This window comes from Limulus polyphemus, unplaced genomic scaffold (genome assembly GCF_000517525.1).
Source record: "Limulus polyphemus unplaced genomic scaffold, Limulus_polyphemus-2.1.2 Scaffold2946, whole genome shotgun sequence".
In the NCBI taxonomy this organism is placed as follows: Eukaryota; Metazoa; Arthropoda; class Merostomata; order Xiphosura; family Limulidae; genus Limulus; species Limulus polyphemus.
The window spans coordinates 49836-75657 of NW_013668556.1; the positions used below are offsets into that span (position 1 = coordinate 49836).

Below are 25822 nucleotides of genomic sequence, written 5' to 3' on the forward strand. Positions count from 1 at the left end.
CCCTTTCAGCAATGGGGGTGATATAATGTGATGGTCAATCCCACTATTCTTTGGTAAAAGAGTAGCCCAAGAGTTTGTGGTGGGTGGTGATGACTAACTGCTTTCCCTCTAGTCTTTTACTACCAAATTAGGGATGGCTAGTTTAGAAGATAGCCCTTGTGTAGCTTTGCACGAAATTCAAAACAAACAAACAAACAAGATCTATATACAAATTCTTGCTGATGCTTCTCTACACTGTAACTAAACTGTTTGTAAAATGGTTATATTCAGTAACATTAAACTGATTATGTCATTTACCTTTGATTCTTCATATATAAACTCGTCAATCATTGGAAGAGACATGAAACCTTTACTTATGTGTTGCAGAGCACAGGCACTCAGTGGCATTGCTATAAAGTTGTTCTTATTTCTTCAGTAATTGTCACTTCTATCACTGGCTTGAAGTCTATGAATAGTGGATAGGTAATTCCTAAAGGTCATATTGTGCAGATAATAGACTTTACATGCCCATAGTTGGCCTTTCTCACAGTCTGATTTCAAGCTGTGTAATGTATAGCAATACAGCAAAAAGTAAGAATAATGCAAGTGATACCTAAAATTTATATGCCTGAGTGTATTTGTTTTGTTAATTAAGCAGAGAATTGTGGGGACTGTATTGCTCAGTTCTGTGTAATGCCTGTTTCTGTTGTTACATACAAAGGTTCTCAAAACTAAGCTTATCAACCCTTACCTCCAGTCTACAGTTAATCAGGAAAATCAGAATAACCTCTATATTTATTTACTCAAAAACAATATCACCTTTAGAATAAGATACAATGATCTTATTGATGAATTTTCAAAACCTAAGACTGGCATAGTAAACCTGTGAATTTTGATCTTAATGTGCAAGTAGATAAATATTATCTTGGCTCCTGCATAAAAAAAAAGCATATGTGTGGAATAAAAAGTTGAAGACTTTCTTTCTGGAATCATTTTATGATTTTATTACTGCACCAGTTTGAAATTTTGGGAATGGGTAGCCATTGTTTCTATAAATCACTTACACCACTAAAGTAACTAGCTCACTCACAATTTATTTTGAAATATAAAATTCATAAAACAAAGCTATATAGTACAGTTTAAACATTAAAAGCCAGTGAAATATTGGAAAAACCAATAGGCCTTAGAGTTGTTGCAAAAACAAGTTAACTACATATGTTTGTTTTTCCACATTCCTCTAAGTTTGTCCACTGCAGATTGAAATCAGAGGTGTGTAAAAAATAGTATTTCAGATCTTTCGTTTGTCTTCCACAAGTCACTGCCCAAGAAGTTCTTCATTCAATACTAGAATTTATCAGTAAGGCTGTATGATTAAGTACAGTATGATACTTAAAAAAGTATTAAAAGTTACGGTTTAAATGCTAAATACTAGAAAACTTCAGGAAACTTCTCCACATCTTTCTGTTTTTCTTTAGATATAGTAACATCGTGTTAGTTGTTAAAGGAATCTTCTGACAAATATAATGACAAGAAGTATATGAAATGAAGATATCACATGATATTTGAAATACATAAAATATGCTGTCCACTTATTCTTTGACATGTCCAAGTTTCTTTTCTTGATGTATATAATTTAATGTGACTTAGGCTTTCCAGTCCTTATTTTTTTTGTGATAACTACAATGGAAAGTTTCTTCTCTGGTGAATGAGAAAAGTGAGAGCTGTCTTTTTTCTCAGAATTACTCCCTGTTTTATTTTACCAGAAATATGTTTTTTTTTTTTTTAGTATTTGCCTTTTCTAATCTATCAGGAATGTGTCAGTTTTCTTTGCCATTTCCTTTTTCTTGTAATCTGTCAGTGTTTTCTGTAGTTCCTTTCTCTACTGGCCTATCATTAAGGTGTCAGGTTTTCTCTGCCATTCGTCTTTCTTCAAATCTTTCAGGAAGGTGTCAGTGTTTACTCAAGTATTACTTTCTCTTCTCATCTATCATGAAGGTGTCAGTTTTCTTTGCCATTCCTTTTTTCTTGTAATCTGTCAGTGTTTTCTGTAGTTCCTTTCTCTACTGGCCTACCATTAGGGTGTCAGGTTTTCTCTGCCATTCCTCTTTCTTCTAATCTTTCAGGAAGGTGTCAGTGTTTTCTCAGGTATTCCTTTCTCCTCTCATCTATCATGAAGGTGTCAGTTTTCTCTCTGCCATTCCTGTTTTTTCTGCTCTATTATAATTGTATTAGTTTTTCACAATATTTCTCTCTTATTTTTATCAAGATGTCAATTTGTTTTCAGTGTTCTTCATTTACAACTGTACAACTTCTAATTAAGCAATGACAGTTGCCAATTCTTTTGTTTTTAATAATAAAAAAAAAGGTTTACTTTATGTATGCTACCCACTGGAAAAGATTAGAAGATGTTACCTTTTCTCCTATATTGAAAATCACTTTTATTAACCACTTCATAATCTTTTAATAATTGAATCATATGACTTTGAAAATTAATTGGTGACCACTGGAAAGGTTTGTAGCATGCTATATCTTCTTTATCACTGGAGTGCTTGCTAAGATGCTCTAATAAACACCTTGTAACTTAAAAATTTGTCTTTGCTTTAATGCAAATAACCTTCTTTCCTCTGTTTCCATATCCACAGCAGTTAATTGTTATTCTGATGCAACATTTTTGTTTCGGTCTTTTACGGTGTACATTTACATGGGGTTTTATTTATGGAGTTGAGATTCCACATTGAAAGGTTCACTGATATCCCTTTTCTGTTTAAAAGAAGCTTCTATGAGGGTATGTAATGTAATATTTGAATTGATTTAAATAATCACCAGAAAGCTTAAGGTTATAGTTTTATTTAGTATAATTATCTCTGTTTGATTGCTAGTCTTCAACGTCATGCATCTTTTTGCATATTCTTCTTATTGGTTTTCCATGGACAGCTCATCTGGTAGATTACATTAGTATTCTGTTTACAGCTACCATGCTGTTTTTTCCAGGATAATTAGAGTATCAGTTTTCTCTGATTTAACCATTCTCAGAGAACTTGATTGATTTGTGTAGAGCTTTTCCAGTAGATACTCTTTAAAGTATGTGTACTTTGATAGCTCTATTAACTATTTGTATCGCTATTTATCATTGACATAACTTTGCCTATTAATTTTTAGTCTAGTATCATATCTGATGTTTAATACTACAACAGGTCTTCCAAAATTTGCACTCTGTAGCTGTGGCAAAGATGACTTACTCCACAACTTTATATCACAGTAAACTTTTGCTACAGCTTTATATTTGGTGGCAGAATGGTATGAGAATTTTTCTTTTTTAATGATATTTGGCCCAATTGAGTTTAAAGCTTTATTCTTTTCAGATGAAACTTTTTTGTCTTAGTATCTCAGGCCCCATTGTCTTAGCAGTAAGTCAGAAGGCTTACAGTGCTAAAAATTTGGTTTCAATACCTGTAGTGAACACAGCACAGATAGCACGTGTTGTAGCTTTGTGCTTAACAAGAAACAAATGTACAAAACATACCAACTCAGTGACTCAATGTGCGTTTGAATCTGAGGAAGAGGGTTATGTAGTTAAATAAAATGCTATTATTGTTTATTTTTGCAGTAAGGTAAACTGGAATCATTCAGGACTGATCAATAATTTTAATTTTTACCATAAATATATCAGAATTAGTTTTTGAATTGATTATTAGCCATTCGTATATCAAAAAATTACTTCAACTTGCTTGAACAATGGTGCAGAATCTTATCAGTTTTGAGTTTCATTTTGAATAGTCTATCATATGGAAATGAAAATGCAATGTTCTGTTTTTTTTCTTTGTAATTTAAAATTGTACTTGTGTAGATATTTTCTCAGCAAAACTGTTTTAAATTATATTTTCTTTGCAAGCTTACTAGTTTTGATGTATGAAAATATTATTGAAAGTCTTGTTCTAATATTTTATTGACCTTTATTTTAGGAGCTGGTGAAGCAGAGCGGTGTTTCGTGGAATAAAAGGTTTAAAAGACAGTATGGTCCCATTAGCAAGGTGTGTTTTTTAGATTTGTGATTTTCTAAAGGTATTAAATGTATTCTAATATTCAACAATACATGTAAAAAATTACATAACTACAATACACTTGTAAAATATAAAATACTCTGCACTGTACTTTATTAAAACTATCCTATTTCCCCCATATCTGACAATCATATATATATTGGAGAATTCTGAGATTCAATTGAGTTTAACTAAAATCACAAATTTTTTATGTACAACACACATCTCTGTTACCAATATAAAATCACACAAATGACAGCATAACACATTGTGATATTCATTAAAACCCTTCTTCCTTCGATTGAATTTATAAGCGACTGTAGAGACTAGGAAGAAAGGCATTTTTTTTCTGACATGAATCCATACTCGTCTATTGTGGAGCAAAAGTGAAATTTGTTTCCTAATTTCATTTCATCAAGTGAGTAGCTCTAAGATAATGAGTTAATTTTATCATGTTTTCATTATTATGTTTCATATTTATTTAAATCTTTGTAGCTTTCAGTGTTGGTCCAGGATTTTGTACTGGTTTTAGCCTTTATTTTATAAAATTATATGATGAATAAATTTTTTAGTGACCCCTTTGAAACCCATCAGTGTTTGCCACTGTTTAAAATGAGCAGATAATTGGTTTGAAAAAAAAAAGAATTTTTTTAATATAACAAACTGTCGTGAAGATATATCAACTCTGGGCACTAACTTTTACAAAACGGAAGTTTTAAAGACTTGCCACAAGGAGAAATGCAACTTCAGGTGAGTAAAGGAAAATTTTCTGTTCAATTTCACTTCGTCTTGTAACTAACAGTAATTATTTTTATCCCTGATATACTTATTTAATATGGTCACTTTATAATTTCTTTTGGTCTAGAACACAAACATTCTATTTTAAACATTAAAATAAATACCATGTTTGTATGGCACAATTATAATTCCAAAACATACTTACTTCTTCGGACACCATTGCTATTTCTCGATCCCTAGGGTTTCCACTCTTTGCCCATCTCAGCATTGAAAATGCTTGCTCCAGTCTTTTATACCCCACTCAAATGCCCTTGGCAAATTCTTATTTGCAAATTTCTCTACCAATTTCAATGCGCCATCCATCTAGGCACTGTATATAAGCACCTAATTCAGTTAATGTAATCACTTTTTCCAAAGAAAGCATTTGGCATGGATTTCTGTAAACAGGAGTGTTGTGATTATTCTCAATTTACATCGTAACTTTGAATGTAGTTGGCATTACTATGGTTAAATCTTTGTTTATATTTATAAATTACTTAAAAAACAAAACAAAAAAAATGTGCTAACGAGTATGAATTCCTGAGTTGATGTTTCTACTACGGAGGCCAACCAGACATCTTCTCTTCCACCTCTGCTATCTGGTGTTTGTCAATGGTCAGGGGAGGGGGTCACTCTCAGTTAAAGATGTCCATAGTATGATTCGTTGTGAGAGGAAGACATATATTTGGACCGAGGGTGTCTCTCTGGGGGGTTCTAAGGTGGTTTTTGCAAATAACCGGAGACCAGCTGGGGAGAATTTAGACTCGCTTTTTCTGGCTCCTCTTTTTACTAGAACAGCCTCAACAGAGGATCATCATGATCAGCCACCTCCATCCCCTTTTCTTCAGTTGGTTACTCGGGTTTGTGAGGTTTGGAGGTCTCTCCTATTGCATTTGACTCTACTCCTTCCCTGTTGGCAGAAACGACGGAAAGTGACTATATGGTGTTTCCTCCTTCTCCTGACATTGCTGTTCATGCTAGGAGACTTGCTGTGAGTGGAGCTTCATTCCCAGGCCATAAGAGAGTTGTTAGTCAAAAGGGCAGTAGAGAGGGTCAATCCCATTTATTCGTTGTACCCAAGAAGACAGAAGATTGGTGTCCAATCATCGATCTGTCTCGACTCAACCAATTTTTAGATCCTCCTTGCTTTACTATGGAATCTTTTCTCACCTACAATGGCACTTTATGCCAGGGCTCTGGATGACCAAGTTCGATGTTAGTGATGCTTATCTCCATTTTCTCATAGCAGAATCTTCCTGGAGTTTTCTCAGATTTGTGCACAATGGTCAGGTGCTGCAGTTCAGGACTCTTCCTTTTGGTCTTGCATGAGCATCTTATGTTTTCTGCAGAGTTGTTTGAGCTTTTTTCTCATCATCTGCATTCCTTGGGCCTGTGCACAAATCATTATATGGATGACTGGCTCCTTCTGGCACCATCGCGTCAATTAGCAGAACAACACTCTCAGATTCTCCTTTCAGAAACCACAAAAGTGGGCTTCCTTATCAGACTGGAGAAATTTATTCTGTCACCGATGCTATATCTTTTCCATCTGAGTGTGTTTTTCAGTACTCATTTAAGTTGTGCTCAACCAACACCCATCAGGCTTCAAGCCATGTAAAGAGCTGTCAAGCTTTTACTTATGTCTCCTTCTCCTACTTTGTGGATGGTTCTCTCTCTCTCTTGGGGATATGATCATCTCTCGTGTCTTTCATTCCTTTTGGATGAGCACATATGAGGTCCCTTCAGTGGCTACTGCGTGACCAATGGATCATGCATTCAGTCCTCTGGATCATCCTGTCTCATTACTCAGGAGCAACATTGTCGATTTTGAATGGTTGGATTGGAACAACACTGCTATTGGGGTACCCATTCCACCACCATGTTCCAAAATCCATCTGTACACAGACCCATCTCTTCAGGGGTGGAGATCTTATCTTCAAGGTCAGGAGTTCCAGGGTATTTGGATGGAAGAGGAGTCTACCCTCCATATCAATGTTCTTGAACTCCTTGCAGTACACCGGGCAATGGTTCAAGGTCTGACTCTCTTGAAAGGAAAATTGTTATGATACATTCCCGACAATTCCACGGTTGTTTATCAGATTTCTTGTCAAGGAGGCACACATTCTCGAGACCTTTTTTTCGTATCTTGTATTTTCTCTACTGGACTCTTTCCCATCATATCAGTCTTTTAGCAAGTCTTATTCCAGGAGTAATGAATTTAATTGCAGATCACTTGTCTCGACCTAACCGGATTCTTCCAACGGAATGGATGCTACATCACAAGGTTTTTCAGTGGATTTGCTCTCAGTTCAGGTCTCTAACAATTGATACCTTTGTGACTCATTGGAATTATCAACTGCAGTTGTTTTGGCTTCCGGTACCTAATTCTCAAGCATCGGCAGTAAATGCATTCAGTCAGGACTGGACAGGTTTACATCTGTATGACTTTTCCCCAATTCAGCTATTGCCCTGGGTTCTGAGTATGGTTCGTTCCACTCCCTGTTGAGTTCTCTTAGTTGCACCATATGGGCCAGCTCAAACGTGTTTTCCACTTCTTCAGTATCTGCAGGAATGTCTACCTCTACCACTTCCATACTGGATGAGTTCTGTTCTTTTGGTTGAGTGCAGCATACACGATCCCATCATTCCGAGGCTGGGGTGTTGCCTTTTGGACTTCTTCAGGTGGAGGAGAAAGTTTGTCCTCTTTGGAGTTGCTTACTTTCTCTTCTTGATTCCGGTGGTGCAGGTTGGGATCCACTCAAAAGTATATATATAACATTATGGTCCAATAGCCGTAGCCATCAACATGGGATATGGGTACCACGACCACTTAATTTCAACCCTGAAATTTATGGAATTTAAAGTGCATGTTAATATCACAGGCCTGTGAGTTTAAACCTCATAAAAGTTAATGATTGATTTTAATAATGGATTTTCCATAATTCAGATATGCATATTTCGAAAATAATATATATATATTTTTCTATCACGTTAGGATTTTTTACAAATCAGGAAGAAAAAAACTTCTTTAGATGAAATTTACAACAAATTTACCACAAATATGTTTGGGTCATTCACACAATCTCTTGTTGCCATAGCAATGAATAAATAATATTGAAAAGACAAACAAATGCTATCCAGAAATGACACGTCATGCAGCCTGTTAACCGTTTATATGCTAGTGATGTGTTTCTCTTGGGTTCTAGAATGATTGACAAGATTCTCACATCAAGATTGCTCTAGAGAAATCTATAGCCAGTGGTTGTCAACATTTTAAGCATGACAAAACATGACCTGGTTTCACTGAAAATGGTTCATTTATGTAAAATTACATATGATGTTTTGTGAAAAATCTGTACATGCTGGAGAAAAATGGATATCATTTTTCAGATTCAGCATACAGGAGTTATTGTAAAACATGTAATAATAATAATATTTTCATCCCTCAGGCAAAGCATAATTTACATAGCCTTCAATCTTATTTAGTTACAAAGCAGTAAAATAGAAAATCAGACCCCCTCTTACCATGCCCATCTGTCACATCCTCTTTTTCACAACTTGCTAATAGTTCTCTCTGACATTTAAGATTATATTATTTATAACCAGTAGAAAGCCAAAGTTTTCTATATCAAATGACGTATTATATTATGTTGTTTTCTGTACAGAGAATTTTGTATTTTCCTTCTGGTTCAAACTTTATTCCCATGGGAGACATGTCGATGAGCTTAGCTGAATTTTTAATGCCTTTTGTTGCCAAAAATTGTGATAGTTATTGAACATTGTTTCATTTTTGCATGTTATTATTCTGTGTTCTTTAGTGCATTATTTAATGCAGTAGTACCATTAGTATAAAAAAAGTAGGGTTAAGTTTCATCAACAGTTGACAGCAAAATAAAGAAGTTTCAGGTAAGTAGTTTATTTCTTGTTTTTCATATGTATTCTTCATTTATTTTTATAAATGTAACTAAAATTGAAAACATTTTAGGTTAGATAAAGTAAAATAAACATTAATATTAAGAATTTTTATGAGGTACACTCACAAGTAGTCCATGCATTATGTAATTTGATACAGTAATGTGATCTGCATGTTCCTCACGTGATTTGCAATTTATATGGCAAGAATATTAGACATAGTTCAAATGCTAATAAAATAATACAATTTAAGTATAATTAGGTATATGCTGTTACAAGCTTTAAGCTACTTAGGATAAACAATTGTGGTTTTCTGTTGTAATTTGCAGTCATTCCAGAAAGAAAATAGGGGAATTTAGAATTATTTCCTGATTTTTATGGTGGTTATGAGGTCAGTTAATTTGAATGACCTCACATAGAGTTAAATATTATCCCTCAAAAGCAATATAAAATCTTGTCTGTTATAAACAGTGTTTTCATATTCCTTGGGTGATGCAAATATATTAGAGACAAATGACAAGTAGTTTTAATTTTAAAATCTTCAAGGTGTTTATTTTCCGCTTGAAAATAATTTGTAAGATATCAAAGTTCAGTAGTTTATACACAAGCACATTCTTACAATAATTTGTTTATAAACAACACGATAATTGGACCAAAACAAATCATAAGGGAAAACAAGAAATCAAGTAGTCACTATTGAATAATGATACCTTAAAAACAGAAGAAGATATTTTCATGTTTATTGGAAAAGCTGTTCATTTTATCCTATCGCATATTTCCCTATTTTAGCACTTGCGGAGGGTAACCAACATGTAGTGTACATTATAAATAATAGTTTTGGGTTGAGAACGAAAGTGCACCTAACTTCTTTAACACTGATAAAAAAGTCATAAAGGGAAACAACATGCAGTGTAAATTGTAAATAAAGTGTTTATTGAATATTAACTTGCTCATTTCCATTTGTAGAAAATAAATATGTAGTGCACATTGTAAAAAAAAGTTTTTCATTGACAATGAAGTGCTTTTGTTTCTATTTTTTGAGTTGAGAGTCTGGGACCCTTCACTGTGGGACCCTAGTGAGAACCCTGTTTTTTGGAACAAACGTTTTGGACTGCTAGTACAGGCCTTCTTCAGACCAAAATAGGGAAATTTTTGTATTTTGTTTATAGTAGAAGCTTTACTTGGAATATTTGTTATAGTAGATCAAAATGACATCATAGGCTCTAAATAGTGGATTAAGTATGTAAAACATTTCAGATAAATTATAATTGTATGATTATACCTGTTAAACAAAAAATATACTGTCTGCAAACAATTAAATTTGAAAAATTCAGTAGTGTACTTTTAGTTTTATCTGATAAAAACAAATGTTTTTTAGTGCATGAAATTTAAGGAATAATTTGTAGTTTTTCTCTTGTTTTTTTTTTTTTCAGTTTCTGTTGAAGCATAATGACGTTTTTTTCCTGAACCAGTCAACTAACATTGTATATTTGAAGGATGGGATCTCACTTGATTCAAAACAGTTATCCACAGTTCCAGAGAAGGCAGCTCAATCAGGTTCAGGAAATACATTTCAACTAGATCAATTTAATTCTCCTACTCATGCCTGCTACAGCCAAGTGGGTTGTTTTAGTAATATCCAGAAAAAGAAGTAAGCATGAAAGGGATGAATGGAATTAATGATTAATAACTGTCTAATAATATAACAGGTACTTTTTAGAAATATTTAATAATATTATTTCAAAATAAACACGTATTGTATTTGATTTCAAGTACACAAAACATTTCATTAAGTATTTCCTAAAAATGTGTTCCTAGTTGCTCAGTTTTACTGTGATGCACAAACACCATTGGGATTTGGTTTGTTTTTAGCTTCTGTTTTAAGCTGACTTAACCTTATCAACATAAAATGAGAATAACTTGTTTGTCACCCAAATAATTTATAAAAGAAATTAGCTGACAGCTTTCAAAATGGATTACACTATTAAAGAGAATTATTTAACAGAAAAATCAGACATGGACATGCTGGTAAAGCTTTCAGGGAAGTGATTTGAATCTAAGTTAGCAAATCAGCTCAAATAATATTGTTAATTTGTTTCAGATTATTTTAAATAGTTAAAAATGAATCTTAAAAATTAGCAATATAACCTGATTATAAACCTTCTCAAGGTATAATATGAAAACTAGCAAGTTTATTGAATATAGCACATTTTCTGTGTAATGCCTTTAAACTAGTTTAAGTAACTTTGTGTGTACTTTGTTAAACAATATTATCAACATAATTTAGGATTACTTTAATAGTATGGTTTTGATTTCTATTGTTGTATGGATTCTTTTAGATTATTTGGTTAAAAAAGAATGATGGAAAGTATAGTCCATTTAATAAGAAAAAATGTCTTCAAGTTTCATGTTTAGCATAACCAATATTCACCAATAAGCCTAACTTCATAAATAAACTACATCTAACAGAAATTCCACTTGTGGACCCTTGTTTTCCCCTTAGAAACACTCACTGAACATTTGCGACACTGAACTAATTGGGTAAAGTGACCAACTGATTAATTCATGTGCTGATTACTAATTATCTGATTAACAGACTCATTCAGTAATTCAATCTAGCCTAACTTGCTTTTCATATATGGCTCAAATTGTTTCCTAAACTTTCAAGAAGGTACCAGTCATTAAGGCCAAGCACATCAACTACATTAAACTTCTCACTGGTTAAACAACAGTTCAGATTTCTAGAAATGTCTAGGTTAAAAACATAGCCAATGACTTGTTGGCTTGGACAATTAAAGGCAAAATACCAACATATATTTTTTTTGCTTGAAATTTTAGTCTAGTTACATTTACATAATATACAATGACAAATTATAAATGTTGTGAACCACTAGTTGACTATTGTGTATTCAGGATGATTTTTTTTTCTTGTTTTAGGAACATGAACCAAAAGTTTGGCCATAACTGGTTCGACTTTAATGACTCTAGAGTGTCTCCAATTTATGTCAGAGACATTGAAAAGCAGTTTAGTGGAAGAGAGAGTGCATACATGCTGTTTTACAGAAGAAAGTCTTTACAAAGGCCTTTAGAAGGTATAAACTGTGTTATTAAACTAATAATTTGTTGCAAAGTTTTAAGAAAATAAAGGAATATTAAATACTTGACTTATATATGTGTGTGAACATTCTGAGTAAGAAATATTAGCTAATGAATCCATTACTTTATAAGATGAAGCTAATTATATATCAGTTTAAGATAAGGGGTCGTTACAAGTGCATCCACATCACAGCCCTGGGAATCATAATCCACTACGACACAGATGTTAATGTCAACAGGAAGTGGGCCTTTGTCAGGGCTGGCACTTACAATTATATGTGCCAGTGTTGAGGGGTTCTCTTCAACCAAGAAGGACATTATTGTCAAGATATGCCAATAACAGAGCTGCCACATCCTCTGTCTTCAAGAAACATACCGAGAACTCGCAAACAATTGACCATGGATTCTGTGTATGAAGCTAGCTACTGAAGAACCACATGAAGAGTTTGGTAGCACAATTTTCATCAGACCGGACCTCACGATTGATTTGACTTTACTGATGGATACCATTGATATAGAAATTGTGAGTGTCAACATTGGCCAAACAACAATCATATCCATCTACAAACCATCCAACAATATATTTGAATTCCAAAATCGAATGACATAAAGTAACAGCAAAACCAATGTAATGATTGGAGTTTTCAACAGCCATAGTGTCACTTGGGTGTACAGCAAAACAAACTAAGATGGCAAGCTCATAGAAATTTGGGCTGATGCAAACCACTTGAGTTAGATCCACAACCCAATATTCCCATCTTCCTTTAGTAGCAGACACTGTAAACGAGGCTACAACCCAGATGTTACTTTTGTCAATGACAACATTGCAGGACTGTGCATGCTGCTAGATGGTACAGAGCCTGATTCTACACTCAGAACACTGACTTATTGCCATCCACGTTAAGTCTGCTGAAGCACAAAAGACTATAACATATCAACATCAACTCAACTTTAAAAAAAATTAAATGGGACAAGTTCTCTGTGGACATTGAATCTAGAAATGGAAACTATTGAACAAACACCTGACAACTATGATTTATTCATGAAAGCAGTACATACTGCTGCCAGAATACACATCCCATGCAGATGCAGAATGAGCAACGTCCCAGGGCTCACTCCTGAGCTGCCAAGACTTTATAAAGAGTATTTGCAAATGTACAAAGTAGACCTATTTACTGAGGACATCATCGTAGCAAGTGAAGAGTTTTCTGCTGGCCTTGAAGAAGAACAATGAAAGACATGGCAAACGCTGATTGAAAACACAGAAATGATGTACAACAGCAAGAAAACCTGAACCATAATCAGAAACTAAGTAATGACCCAAAGAAAGCAGAACTACAATGTAACAGCAGACCAAGTAGCACATCAGTTGCTGTAGAATGGGAAACTACCAAACAAGCAACAGAGAAAAAACTCAAATGACAAGAAGAGAACATGTTTGAACATGAATTTACGATGGAAGGATTGAAGGAAAAACTGCAAAGTTGCTAGACTCGATGACATCTGTACTGAGCAGATTAAGGAATTTGGACAGTAACAATGGACTGGCCTCTGACACTTTTCAACTTATTCACACAGACACACCACACACCAAAGATCTGGAGGAAAACACATGTCATAGCCATCTTGAAACCCTGAAAAGACCAATCAGAGCCAAAAATATCAGGCCTATCTCGTTTCTGTGCTATCTATACAAAATGTATGAACGCCTGATTCTAAACTGATTGACCCCAATCATTGATAAGAAGCTCATCTTGGAGCGGACTGGATTCCAATCCAGCAAATTATGCATGGATCAGGATCTCAACCTCACACAGTATATCGAAGATGGCTTTGGAAATAAAAAGATAACTAGTACCATATTCATCAACCTCTTGGCAACATATGACACAATGAAAATCTGTTACATGATGAAAGACCACTAACTCGTCTGCATGATCCAAACCCTAACAGAAAACTACAATGGAATGGTCTACCACAGGGGAGCATCCTAGCTTCTACCCCATTCAACATCTACATGAATGACCAGCCCATTTGTCCTAACATATGCAGTTTCACCTATGCTGATGAACTTTTTATTGTCATGAAAGCCAGAAACCTCACCCAAATTGAAAAAACCCTGTATGAAGCACTAGCTGGGCTGACTAAATACTACATTACCAACCATTTCTGACCAAACCCCGGGAAGATGCAGGTCAACCTCTTTTACTTGCTAAACCAGGAAGTAGACAGCTGAACATCGAATGGAGTGGCACATAAATGGACTTGGGCCCATATCCTATGTTCCTTGGAGAGAGGCTTGACCAAATCCTGACTTACAAAGAACACATCAGAAAGACAAAGTTAGCTCCTGGAACAACATCATTAAGAAACTCATCAGCAGGAAATGGAAGGGGAGGGGCTGATCCAACAACCATCAGGATCTCAGTACTTGAAAGCTGCTACTCCTATGCTGAGTAAGTTTGTCTGGTTTGGGAATGCTCAACGCCTGGAGTTACCTTACCAGACATTAGGAGAACAGTCACTAGCAGAGCAGAGCAAACTTGGAAGACATAAGACAGTAAACGCCCTGTATACGGCCATGTGGAAGTAAAGAAGCACCTAATATCACTGAATAGTTTCTGCGGGTCAACTGAACCACTGGACACTACAGAGACTCTGCCTCTGAGAGCTTTCACACACAAGCACGGGCATCACACCAGCTAAGCATCTCCCCAGAGGAGTGGAAAAAGCCTGGAAGCCCTTAATTACATATGATCCCAGGTTGTAGGGTCTAGAGCCAAAATGGTGAAATGGGGTACTCCAGCAGACCCGCTGAATATGGTGAGAGGCAGATGATGCAACATCTACTTGTCTGCCTACAACTCCAGCAGAAGACCTCGCTGTATCCAGTGAACATGCAGTCAGCACTGGATGGAAACCATATAGGGAAATGTGGACATGACAACAACAAGAAGTATATGATAAAAGTTTCAAGTTTCTGAAGAATGCTTAAATGTCTGTCATTGTCTGTGTAGGAAAAACAAAGTATTAACATCTTCCTAAAACCAGCCATGCTATAACAGCGCATGCCCTGGTGGTTAGAGTGCTCAACCTGCAATCTGCAGGTCACAGTATCCAAAACATTGCCAAACATGCTCACCTTTTCAGCCTTATAATGTGAGGGTCAATATTCTTATCATTGGTAAAGAGTACTACAAGAGTTGATGGTGGGTGCTGCCAGTCCATTGCCTTCCCTGTGGTTAGCAGTCCAAAATTAAGGACAGTGGTATGGCCTTAGAAGCTTGCCTTAAACAAAGAAACCATGCTAATAGTGAAATGAGTGTTTAATTTAGTATTTAATAAAAAGTAATTATGAAAATGATTTCTCAAATATCATCATTGAACAGCTTGGACAAATTCTGGAGTAATTATTCTACAGATAAACTGTTCATTTGATAAGACAAATTTCAGTTCTAATGCTGCATTCACTGTTGCTTATTATTACTTTGTGGCTTATTTTATACAGTTTAGGATTGTTTATTTGTTACTTCGAGAAAACTACTTTGAAGATTTAAAATTTCAGTATAGAAAGGAGAAAACTGAACTTTCTCTTAACAACATACAAGCATATGCATATATTACATTAAAAAAAAACGTTTTTATACAATAGAAACATAAGGCCAGTTTTAACTCCCTCTTGTGTTTATTGATGAAAAAAAAAATGTTTATAAATCTAAATTTCAAATGTTGTTTTGTTTTGCTAAATTGTCAGAATTAATGCATTTTTTTAAATTTTACAGGAAGAGGAAATCCAAGTTATTTAATACCCCAAAAACTGATTGATCTTGTAAAACAAGAAAATGAAGAACTGCAGAAACAACGGTAATTAATTAATTTTCTTTGAAGAAGGATTGTCTTCCTTGACAAGAAATGATTGATTAAATTGAAGATTCTTGTATAAAATATATATTACAACTTTGAACTGAAATATTATATTTTGTGTTGTGGACAATACTGAAGATTGGTCATTTCTTGGCCACAATATATCAGTTGGTTGATATTTTAACAATCAGTTATAACAAACAAATGAAAAAACTTAACCTCAATAATCTATTCAACGTGGAAGTGTTTACAGCAGAAGAAACACACTAGGAACATCTACACATAGACCGGTTTATGTATGAAATATCTTTTATTACAATCCTTAACCAGTACTTTTATGGTGCACAAGTCCTTGTTTTGAATTTTTTAATTGATATTATTTTGGTATGGTCTATTAATGTACTGTTCTTAAAGTACATATTTATAAAATAATATTTAGTTCTGTTGGAATTTATTTCTGATCTTACAGGTTTTTTGTTATTTGAGTTACTTATATTTGATTAAATCATTTGCATGATGAAGGTTCTTGTAAGAGAACTGAAATTTACAATAAAAATAATAATAATTTTAACACAGTAAATGTTCTGGCAGATTTTTATTGGTCACATCTGGTAGGATCTGCTCACAATGTCCTAATCATTCATCCCTGCAGTCTTCTGAACTGACTGATGAAACATTAATCAGATGTATGAAATGTTTGAAACATTTATCTTTGTAAACTGATAAGTATCAAGGTTGAATGCCTACTGAACAAAACTTCTGAAGAGTGTGATTAGAAATCATGCAGTATAGGAAGTGTTTTATTGCTATAAAAACATGTTGCTTTTTATCTAGTCAACCTGTTTCATATATTAACACTTGTGTTTCCAAAATATTATAGTATTTCTGGAATCAACATTTTGTGGGTTCTTTCTGGTTCTATAATTAGATTGTTTTGATATTGGTCATATGAACATGTATGATTCTTAGGTTGTACACAGAAGATTTTGTCAAGCCAACACTGATTTGAAAAGTCTGTATAAGGTTAATTAAATTATACTAGTGTATGGAGGTGTAAATTTGTCTATGAAGTGTCTGTAGAGGGTTGTAAGCTTGACACCATTATTTAGAGTTATAAACTAATCTGTAAGTCTTACTAATCTTTTGACATTCTTTGAAGAGGTTAATGCTTATGTAGATGAGGGTACAGATGTGGTTGTGGTGCATATGGATTTATAGAAAATACCCATTTGACAAGGTGCTACATAAAAGACTTGTTAAAAAGTTATTTGTGTTAGTGTGAAGAATAGGTTGACTCATTGGATAGAAAACTGGCTAGATGGAAGGAAGCAGAAGGTTGTTATAAATGGAATTCAGTCAAACTAGATTAATGTTACAAGTGGGGTACCTCAGGGCCCAATGTCATAATACAGATGAAGGAATGGTGATGATATTAAGGTTTTGGGTGTTGCTGGTTGTGAAGAGGTTATTACTGTCTAACAAAAGGATTTGGATTATTTGGTGAGATGGGGAGATAAATGGCAGATTGTAATATTGTTTAGGTCATTGGTTAAGCCACATTTAGAGTACTGTGTTCAGTCTTGGACTCCCTACCTCAGAAAGGACATTAAACTGTTGTAAAAGGTTCAGAGGAAGGCTACAAGAAGATATTTAGGATGCAGATGTTATCATATGAGGATAGGTTAAGCTTTCTCTTGAAGAGTTTCAGGGGAACTGATTGAGGTGTTTAAGATTGCTAAGAGAACTGATATTGTTGATGCATGATATTTTTTCACACTTAATGGTGAGAATGATAAGACTAGGGGACACAAATACAAATTTTGGCAGGGAAGAAGTCATCTTCAGCTAAGACAGCTTTATTTTTCTAACAGGGTGTTTGGCCTCTGGAATGAGTTTCCTTCAGATGTGGTGGATACGGTTAATTTAAGGAAGTTTAAGGGAAAGCTTGATAAACATTTAAATAATAAGAGCTGATTTTGAGGTGTTTTTTTAAAGTGATTAGTTTTAACTACTCCACTACAGGCATCTTTTTTACTGTGCATGCCACAAGTTTTTCAGTGAGATACATTCAGAATTTAATTAAACTACTTTCTTATCATGGTACATGAATAAATTTGGCATAAAAATGTAGCTAATAAAATTTTAATAGCATATAAGTTTTAAGTTCATAATTTTATATAGCAGTATTAAAAAAAGATCACAAATTTCTCTTAGTATGAGAATTGTGACATTTTCTCTCTAGGCATCCCCTCTTCCCTAATTTATTTACCACCCCTCCAAGAAGTACTAAATTTAATGTAAATTAATCATTTTAATGTTACCATCATTCAGACAAAGCATAATTTTTATAGCCTTCAATCCTATTTAGTTACAGAGCCATCAAATAGAAAATCAGAACCCTCTTACCATGCCCACCTGTCACATCCTTTCTTTCAGAAATTACGAGTAGTTCTCTCTGACATTTAATGCTACCTTATTTATAACTAACAGAAAGCTAAGGTTTTAATAAAAATATTTTATGTGATACCCTTACAAGCAACTTTCCAGTAACTTGTGCATTATGTAATTCAATAGGGTAAGATGAGCTGCAGTTTGCCAAATAGCTTACAAGTTTTATGGAGGAAATATGAGTTAGTCACTTTTCAAAGGGTGATAAAACAATAAAATTCAATTATAAACAGATGTATACTGTTACAATTTTAAAGCTATTTAGGATACACAAATGTTGTTTCATGTTACAATTTGAAGAAAGAAAAAAGGTAACTTAGATTAAAAAACTTTTTTTATGGTGGTTATGAAGTCAGTCAAATTGACTAATCCTGTATAGAGTTAGGGTAGAGAAAATAACCAAAAAAATAGGTTTTTTAAAAGTTTGAAACGTATTTGGATGCTTTTAGAGGTTACACAAATGAAATTTGAGATTTTTCAGATGAAGAAAAGTATTTTTAATCTTAACATGAAAATTACTTTGCACCCAGAGCAGTCAACACTTTGACTCCATATATTCATGCAGAAATTTTTAGTGAAAATACTTCATTAAAAATTCTGATTTTTTTGTCTACAAATGATCTTAATAGTTATTGAAAGTTTGTATAATTTTGTGAAGATACACAAAAAATATTAGAATTTATAGTATGGAAATTATGAAGGTCAATTTAGAGTCAAGAACTCTGTCAATTCGACAGAGTCTGTAGCGAGAGAATTAATGTAGTGGATATGACAGCCTAGATGGATCAAAAGGTCCATTGTTGTCCTTTAATGTTATGTTAAAACATCTGTAGAAGGTTGTAAACTATGCTAGTATCTGCGGGTATAAATTTGCCAATAAATTATCTGTAGGATTGTAAACTTTATACCATTATCTAGAGCTGTAAATTAGTCTGTAAAATAACTGTAGAAGTTTAAACTTGACACCAGTGTTAAGAAATGTAAAAGTAGCCTGAGAAAAGTTTGTAGTGTATTGTGAAACTTAAACATTTCTTAGTGATATGTTGCATTGACAGTTTACATTTGTTTTCTTTCATATGCCCTCTTCAACCAATAACTAACTCACAACATAAAAAAAAAACTCCTTTACTGGATCCGGATCTGTCAGTTGACATCTTTCTATTACTTTTTCAGATTAAAATATCTTCATCATAGACCACAAAATGCTATTAATGAGTCGAATGAAAAAAAAGGTTACAGAAGTCAGTGGTTTTAAGTATTTTGGACAGATGAAAGCTAGCTTTGTCTAAATCTCTATTTGATTTTGATTTTTTTTAATCAGTTGAAAGTATTTCTTTTGTCATTCTAGAGAGGCTTATGAAGTGGCATTAAATACTATTACAGTGCAGATTCACTTCAGTGTTAATCATCAGTACCACCAGGGGGCTCTTCACCCATTGAAAGATGCTCTCAGTGTTGTAGATCTTAAGATTGACTACAGAAAGACACTGACTTGTCTTCGGTCTGCAATAATGGAGGTTTGTAAGACGTTATTTTTTCTTAGGAAAACACATCTCTGTTCAACATTAGCAATAAAAAACAATTATTTGACTCAAAGTGTCAGAGACAAAGTGTACCATCGTGGATTCAGATTATAGATTAAATTGTTGTTGTTTAGCGAAAGAATGTTAATTTTGTAATTGTTTTTTAACTATTGAATAAGCAATTTTTATAGGTTTTGTTTATTTCAGTTGCAAGATTAAGTTTATATTAACAGTATTTTACAATTATTATTACTATATTTTAATGTTTGTTTTTATAATAATGAATAAAGTAATGCAAACCTGCAATACTGATAAAAGATTTAACTTTTTTTTTGCTCCTTTTTTTGCCATTTAGTGATTCTTCATAATATTAGGCAAGCATACAAAAATGTACTAGACAATCAGATTCTTTTGAAACTGGATAAATGTCACCAGTGTTTGAAATTTACAAAAAAAAGATGTGTATTTTGAAATTGTTTTATGAGTGTGATATTATGTTGTAATTTTAAGGGCTTTTGATTATTTTTTATGGGCATAACTAGAGAAAAGTCAGTGTATTTGGATGCATTTTTAATTTGATTATAAAGTAAATACTTTGTTTTTCAGTTAAGCCAGGAACTGTGTCCATCTTCTAATTTCATCATTCATGTAGCTCAGGATCTTCCTGCTGGACTACACTTATATGAGGAACTGACATTTGGTATGACTCTTTATGATGCACTGTTGCCACTATTATCATTATTATTTATTCTATTTTATAACAACTACATGTTAAAAGTCATTGCACACATTTAGTACATTTCACATTCATTTGCATCTACAAACATTTTTAATTTACAGGAAGAACTTATAAAATTAAATAACTTATTTATTCACTAATAATCAAGTAAATATATTTAATGTTTATTCTTTCTGACTTTTTTTTTAATGTTTGTTATTTAAAAGGTGGTTATACCATATTTTACATTCATTAATTAATGTTCTAATGTTAATGTTGTTGTGTGTGTATATTAGTTATATCACAGTGTAAGATTTTCAGAGTTTTTATTTTAAATAGCTTAAATTAATATAAGTAAGTGTATTTAATATTGAATGGAGTTTGACCACGAGTCACTGAATAACCTAGCTAATTATCTTGTTTTTTTGTATGAGTTACTGGCAACTGAAAGTGACGAATATACACCGACTGAACGATTTTTCAGAAACTTTTATATTCGCAGCTTATGCTATAATATTGCTAAAACATCCTCCATCTGGTGTAATTAATGATTGACATCTTTTAAGCAGAAAGTGTGCACAATTGTACAATTATGTAATATTGTAATTTCTATATTCCATGTTCCATCTGCATCAGTGATTACAGTGTAATAGCAGTAATTGTTTAGGATTTAGTGTTTTTAATACAGTTCGTAACTGTTAACTTATAACTCAGTGTTCTGTTAGAAGTGATTTTTACAGAATAATATATTTTAAGAGACAATGATTAGAAAAATGCATAATTCTAATGCTGTTTAATTTCGAAATCTAAGCTACAACATATCATTCTTTAAATATAAAAGTTATATTTATAAGACAGTAAAATTATTCTGTGTATAAGTTAAACTTTAAAGAATGATTGATGCATCTTTAATTAATATGTATTATTTATCTGTGTATCAGTTTTGTATTGATTTTCATGATAGCCCAAGATACATCTGTACTCAAAGATCTAGGAATACTAACAGGAACGAAGCTTTTTGTGTGGGATGGAAAACAAGTATGTATATGAACATAGTATCAAACCTGTTACTTACGAGTGTTTTGAAGGTCTTGTAAATAAAAGTAAAACCCTAAATTGTTATAGCATCACTTGAAGCAAATAATTTTAATTCATTTGTTTTAATAACATAATATATTAGATAATTTATTACAGTAGTACTCCGTTTTTGTCTGTCCAATGCACTTCATTTCAACAAATGTAAACAAAAATGGATGTGAATATACTTTAGTAGACATTTTATAAAAAGTTATGATGTTAGGTTGTTAAATAACATAAGTTTATTTATTGATAGTATTAAATAAAGTAAAATTTAACCCTAACTAAACTAAAAAAAAAAATTACACAAGTTACAGTGTTAATTTATCTCTTTATCAAATATAAGCCATACTTAATAAAGGCTTAACTAATGCTAGACATGAGACAAGTGGTCTTATAGATTTCAGTATTTGCAATTAGAATTATTTTGAATTATTCTAGAAATTCCTGTATTAAAAGAAGTACTGTTGCAATAAAGATACTAATTTGACTGCAAATATTTTGCAGTTTTCTGCTAGTATCACAGATATTGATGATTACCTGGAGAAGAATTTAGGCTCAGATAATTACTGCTTAAAATTTCTTAAAATGTTCATGATTGTGTATTTGCTTATTCCCAATATAGTTTATGCTCACCTTAGTAACTTTATGAAATTAAATTTGAAAATTTATTAGTTGAAATACCCAGTTTTTCATTTTATGCAACACGTAACCAAAATGAAATATGAGACATTCATTTGTACTTTTTTGGATCAAATAGCTTGGTAAGTGTATATTATGTTGGTCTATGTACATCTCAATATTGCTTAATGCTCTAATCATTCTTTATTCCTCTTTTTAAGCTCAGCAATATGCTTGTGGGCTTATAATGCCAAATATTGGGGTTGTGGTGGTCACAATACAGATAGTTGATTGTATAGCTTTGTGTTTAACACAAACAATTCATGTTTTTAAGTTATCAAACTTGTATCTCAGAAAAGTACTTAATTATTTGTCTGTGCATTTGTTTCTTTTTATTGTTTTTGTATTTCCAAAAAATGTATATTCATCTATAGCCAGTTTTATTAATTTACAGGAAGAACTTGTCAAACTAAATGATTTAAATTATTTATTTATGGTTGACCAAGTAAATATGTTTAAAAACGTTTTCTTTTGAAAAAAAATTATGTGTGCTGATTCAGAGAGAGTTATTAACTGTACATTGGAATGTTACAAGAATGACTCTCATCCCAGATCCCATTTAGATGTTTCTGTTATCAAAGAATTATTTCAGTCTGCAGTAATTTGTGCTAAATTTCAAGATGTTAATTATGACCATATGAAAAATCCAGTTCCACCTGTTTCAGCCAACATATTGATGATCAAGAAGTTGCTATTTCCACTTCCCTACTTCCTCCAATCTGTGGATTTATGATTTGGATGACATTTTTTAAAGATTCAAATCGTATTGATAGTTTTCTTTCAAACTTGTATGTCATCCATCTCAGCATTAAGTCCACAGTCAAAAATAATGATAGTAAGGTTTAATTTTTGTTGGAAAAATAGACACATGGTGGGCAGAGCACAGATAGCCCTTTGTGTAGCTTTGTGCTTAATAAAAAACAACAACAACATACCTTTAAAATTTATTCAATAAAAAAATTTCATTTATTTAATTTTATGCATTAAAATATAATAAAAATCCCAAATTCGATATTGGGTTAATTTCAGTGCAATCTGAATTAAAACATTAGTGTTTCTGAATTTCCTGAAATTTTTCTGAGATTATTAGAAGGAAGATCAAAATATGTTAATTTAATCTTTCTGCTTCAATACAAGTGTAGTTTTATTGATTTTACCTAGTGACTGTTTTTGTCATGGTGTGTGATATAATCACCTAGATATCAGGTTTGAGAAGCCATAGGCTAGTGTTCTAAACATGTAATGAAAGCTTTTTTCTGTTCTTTTCAACTGTATAAGTCAGTATGGCTTCCAGTTCAGCAGTGCTTCATGTAAAGATCTGAACAAAGTGATAAAAGCTTAGCTTTGTGGTATGTTTCTAGAAGAAAGGATGTTTGTAAACAACTTCCAGAAAACTTGCTCTATCTTTTTATACTTAAATTATGATTTTGCTGTATGGTAGGGAAGGAAATTTTTTTTTAAAAAAATGAGGTAGAATTAGTTAAATCATTTTGCATTCAACCAAGTTTTGTTTCACCAAAGAGTATGCAACAGATGTGTTGGATCAACACGCTCAAGCATTTGAGAGATAAACAATGCATTTAACAATTTTTTGGCAATTTTTCTTCTATCCCAAATTACAGGTTTATACTTGCAAAGAAACTATTGTTCCTTCAAGAACCATGTCTTGGTTTTCATGTGATTTTCCTTCCCTATCATTGGTTTTATTACTACAGCCCTTTGTTTCCACCATTTTATGATATCACAACATGTCGTCTAAACAATTACTAATGAAGCTGTGCTTTGAAAATAACCAGAGCCAACAACCAAAAATGATTGTATTATATCTAAAGAAATATAAAGTAAATAAAGTGGCTTTAGCAGTAATTTGTGCTTTGTTGATATAATAACTACCTGTAAGGGTGAACAAAGTATTCTAGTGAGGAATTTACATCATTTAAGACCAAACAACAAATCTTAGAAATTCTCTATAAGGTTACTTTTAATGAATAAAAGTTTTGTGTTTTGTCTTTATCAATATTTAGGTAAATGGAGAAATTCCATTAATCGGCAGCTTTCATGAACCAATTTTGTTAAATGTAACATGTGTGCAACCTGATGGAATGTCACAGGAGATAACTAGAGGTTTTCCAAAAAGTTTGACTGTTGGTGAGCTAAGAGTAATTCTAACAGAGTTGACTCAAGTACAACTAGAAAATCTCCATCTTTCTAAAATACAGCTAGAAGGTAAGCTTGTCTCTATCTTTTAGTGTTAAAAACTGAAACTAGAAGTTTACTAGAAAAAAGGTTAAAAAATAAAGTTCAGTCTGCTATTTGTCCAAAATCTAGATTAGATACTATGTTATATAATTTACAACTATACTGAAAACATTACTCACATAAACATTTCTTGTGTCATTCCTTCTAAAGATGTAAACGCTTTTTCCATTTTAAAATCCATTACTGGTCTGAAACTCAAACATAATGTTTACTAGACAGAATTTACAGACATATTCAACCAGCAAAATGTGACAACCAATAGAGTTAAATGCAATGTACTTTCAGACTTCTAACATGATAAACTATGTAAATAATATTAGGCCTAAAATTTGTGAGGAAAATCACATTAACTTCAGATGTTTTTTATCCCACATACCTCTTAATTTGTTCGTTGTTGATTTAAAATCAGAGGTGATTAAAAAATACCATTTCAGATTTGTCCCTTGTCATTGCTTAAGAAACATTTTGTTCAGTACAAGGACTTGTTGTTCAGCTGGATGATGAGAGACAAAAGATTCTCTGAAATGCTATTTAGCTATGCAGTGATTTGTATGGTCATCAATTTCAATGTTTCCAAGTTTTTTTAATACTGATCTTCAGGTTAAACTTGTTAAAATAGTACAGTAATGTATTGTGTTAGTTTCTTAAAATTATAAAACATTTGGAGGTTAATTTAAACCAACTGTTCAATAATAAAATTATTTTTATAAATACACCAAATTATAATTTTTCATGTCATCATTCGAGGTGAAACTGATATAGATAATACTAAACTTCTAATCTGATATCTTTGTCTACAAAACATGTGCAGCATGTTGTGGCTGATGCAGAACACAGAGTCTAGGGTTGCATAATATCAATTTACCTCACTGCCTTTAATTCTGAAGTAGCAAAATTGATAGACTGAATCTTATAAAATAAATTGAGTATGTTTATGTTACATTTTGGTGGTGAAGTTAATAATTATATTTACATGTATAAACTTTTTATTATAAATTAACGAAAGTTACAGTTACAATTCAAAAGTTAATATGTGTGTGTTTTTATTTTGCTGTTTCTAGAAGCACTAACACAAAGTATTTTTTTAAAGTTTTTGACTTATTCATTTTCTGAACAAGATGCACCAAATATATATTTGTGAATTTTTATATCAATGCAATTAGAAAAAAGTCACTTAAAAGTTAAATTTTAATTCATTCCATAATTTAGAGTACCATACTTGCACTAATACTAATGCAGTATCTGGCAATGTGGGTGGGTAATCACTTGTTATTAATATCAGCAAAGAAATTCTTAATCTGTGAACCCCTAAATACAAGATGGAAAAAGGAAACATCTACATCAAACAAAAACTACACATTACAAAAGCTGTAACTTCTAAATCTGAATAAGACTGTAAGACAGACATTTCCAATCTGGGGTACATTTGTACTTCTCAGGGGGTACAT

General features: G+C 32.6%; 1 protein-coding gene across 1 annotated transcript in view; it reads left to right on the forward strand.

The window, feature by feature from the left end:
* LOC106468280 (ubiquitin carboxyl-terminal hydrolase 40-like) overlaps positions 1-25822 on the forward strand; it is a 53463-nt gene that overhangs the window by 26267 nt on the left and 1374 nt on the right. The window contains exons 11-18 of the mRNA XM_022396615.1: positions 3942-4010; positions 10142-10359; positions 11646-11800; positions 15587-15668; positions 19465-19633; positions 20246-20339; positions 21322-21395; positions 24140-24341. Coding sequence (XP_022252323.1) covers positions 3942-4010; positions 10142-10359; positions 11646-11800; positions 15587-15668; positions 19465-19633; positions 20246-20339; positions 21322-21395; positions 24140-24341 — 1063 coding nt within the window. The remainder of the gene's footprint in view (positions 1-3941; positions 4011-10141; positions 10360-11645; positions 11801-15586; positions 15669-19464; positions 19634-20245; positions 20340-21321; positions 21396-24139; positions 24342-25822) is intronic.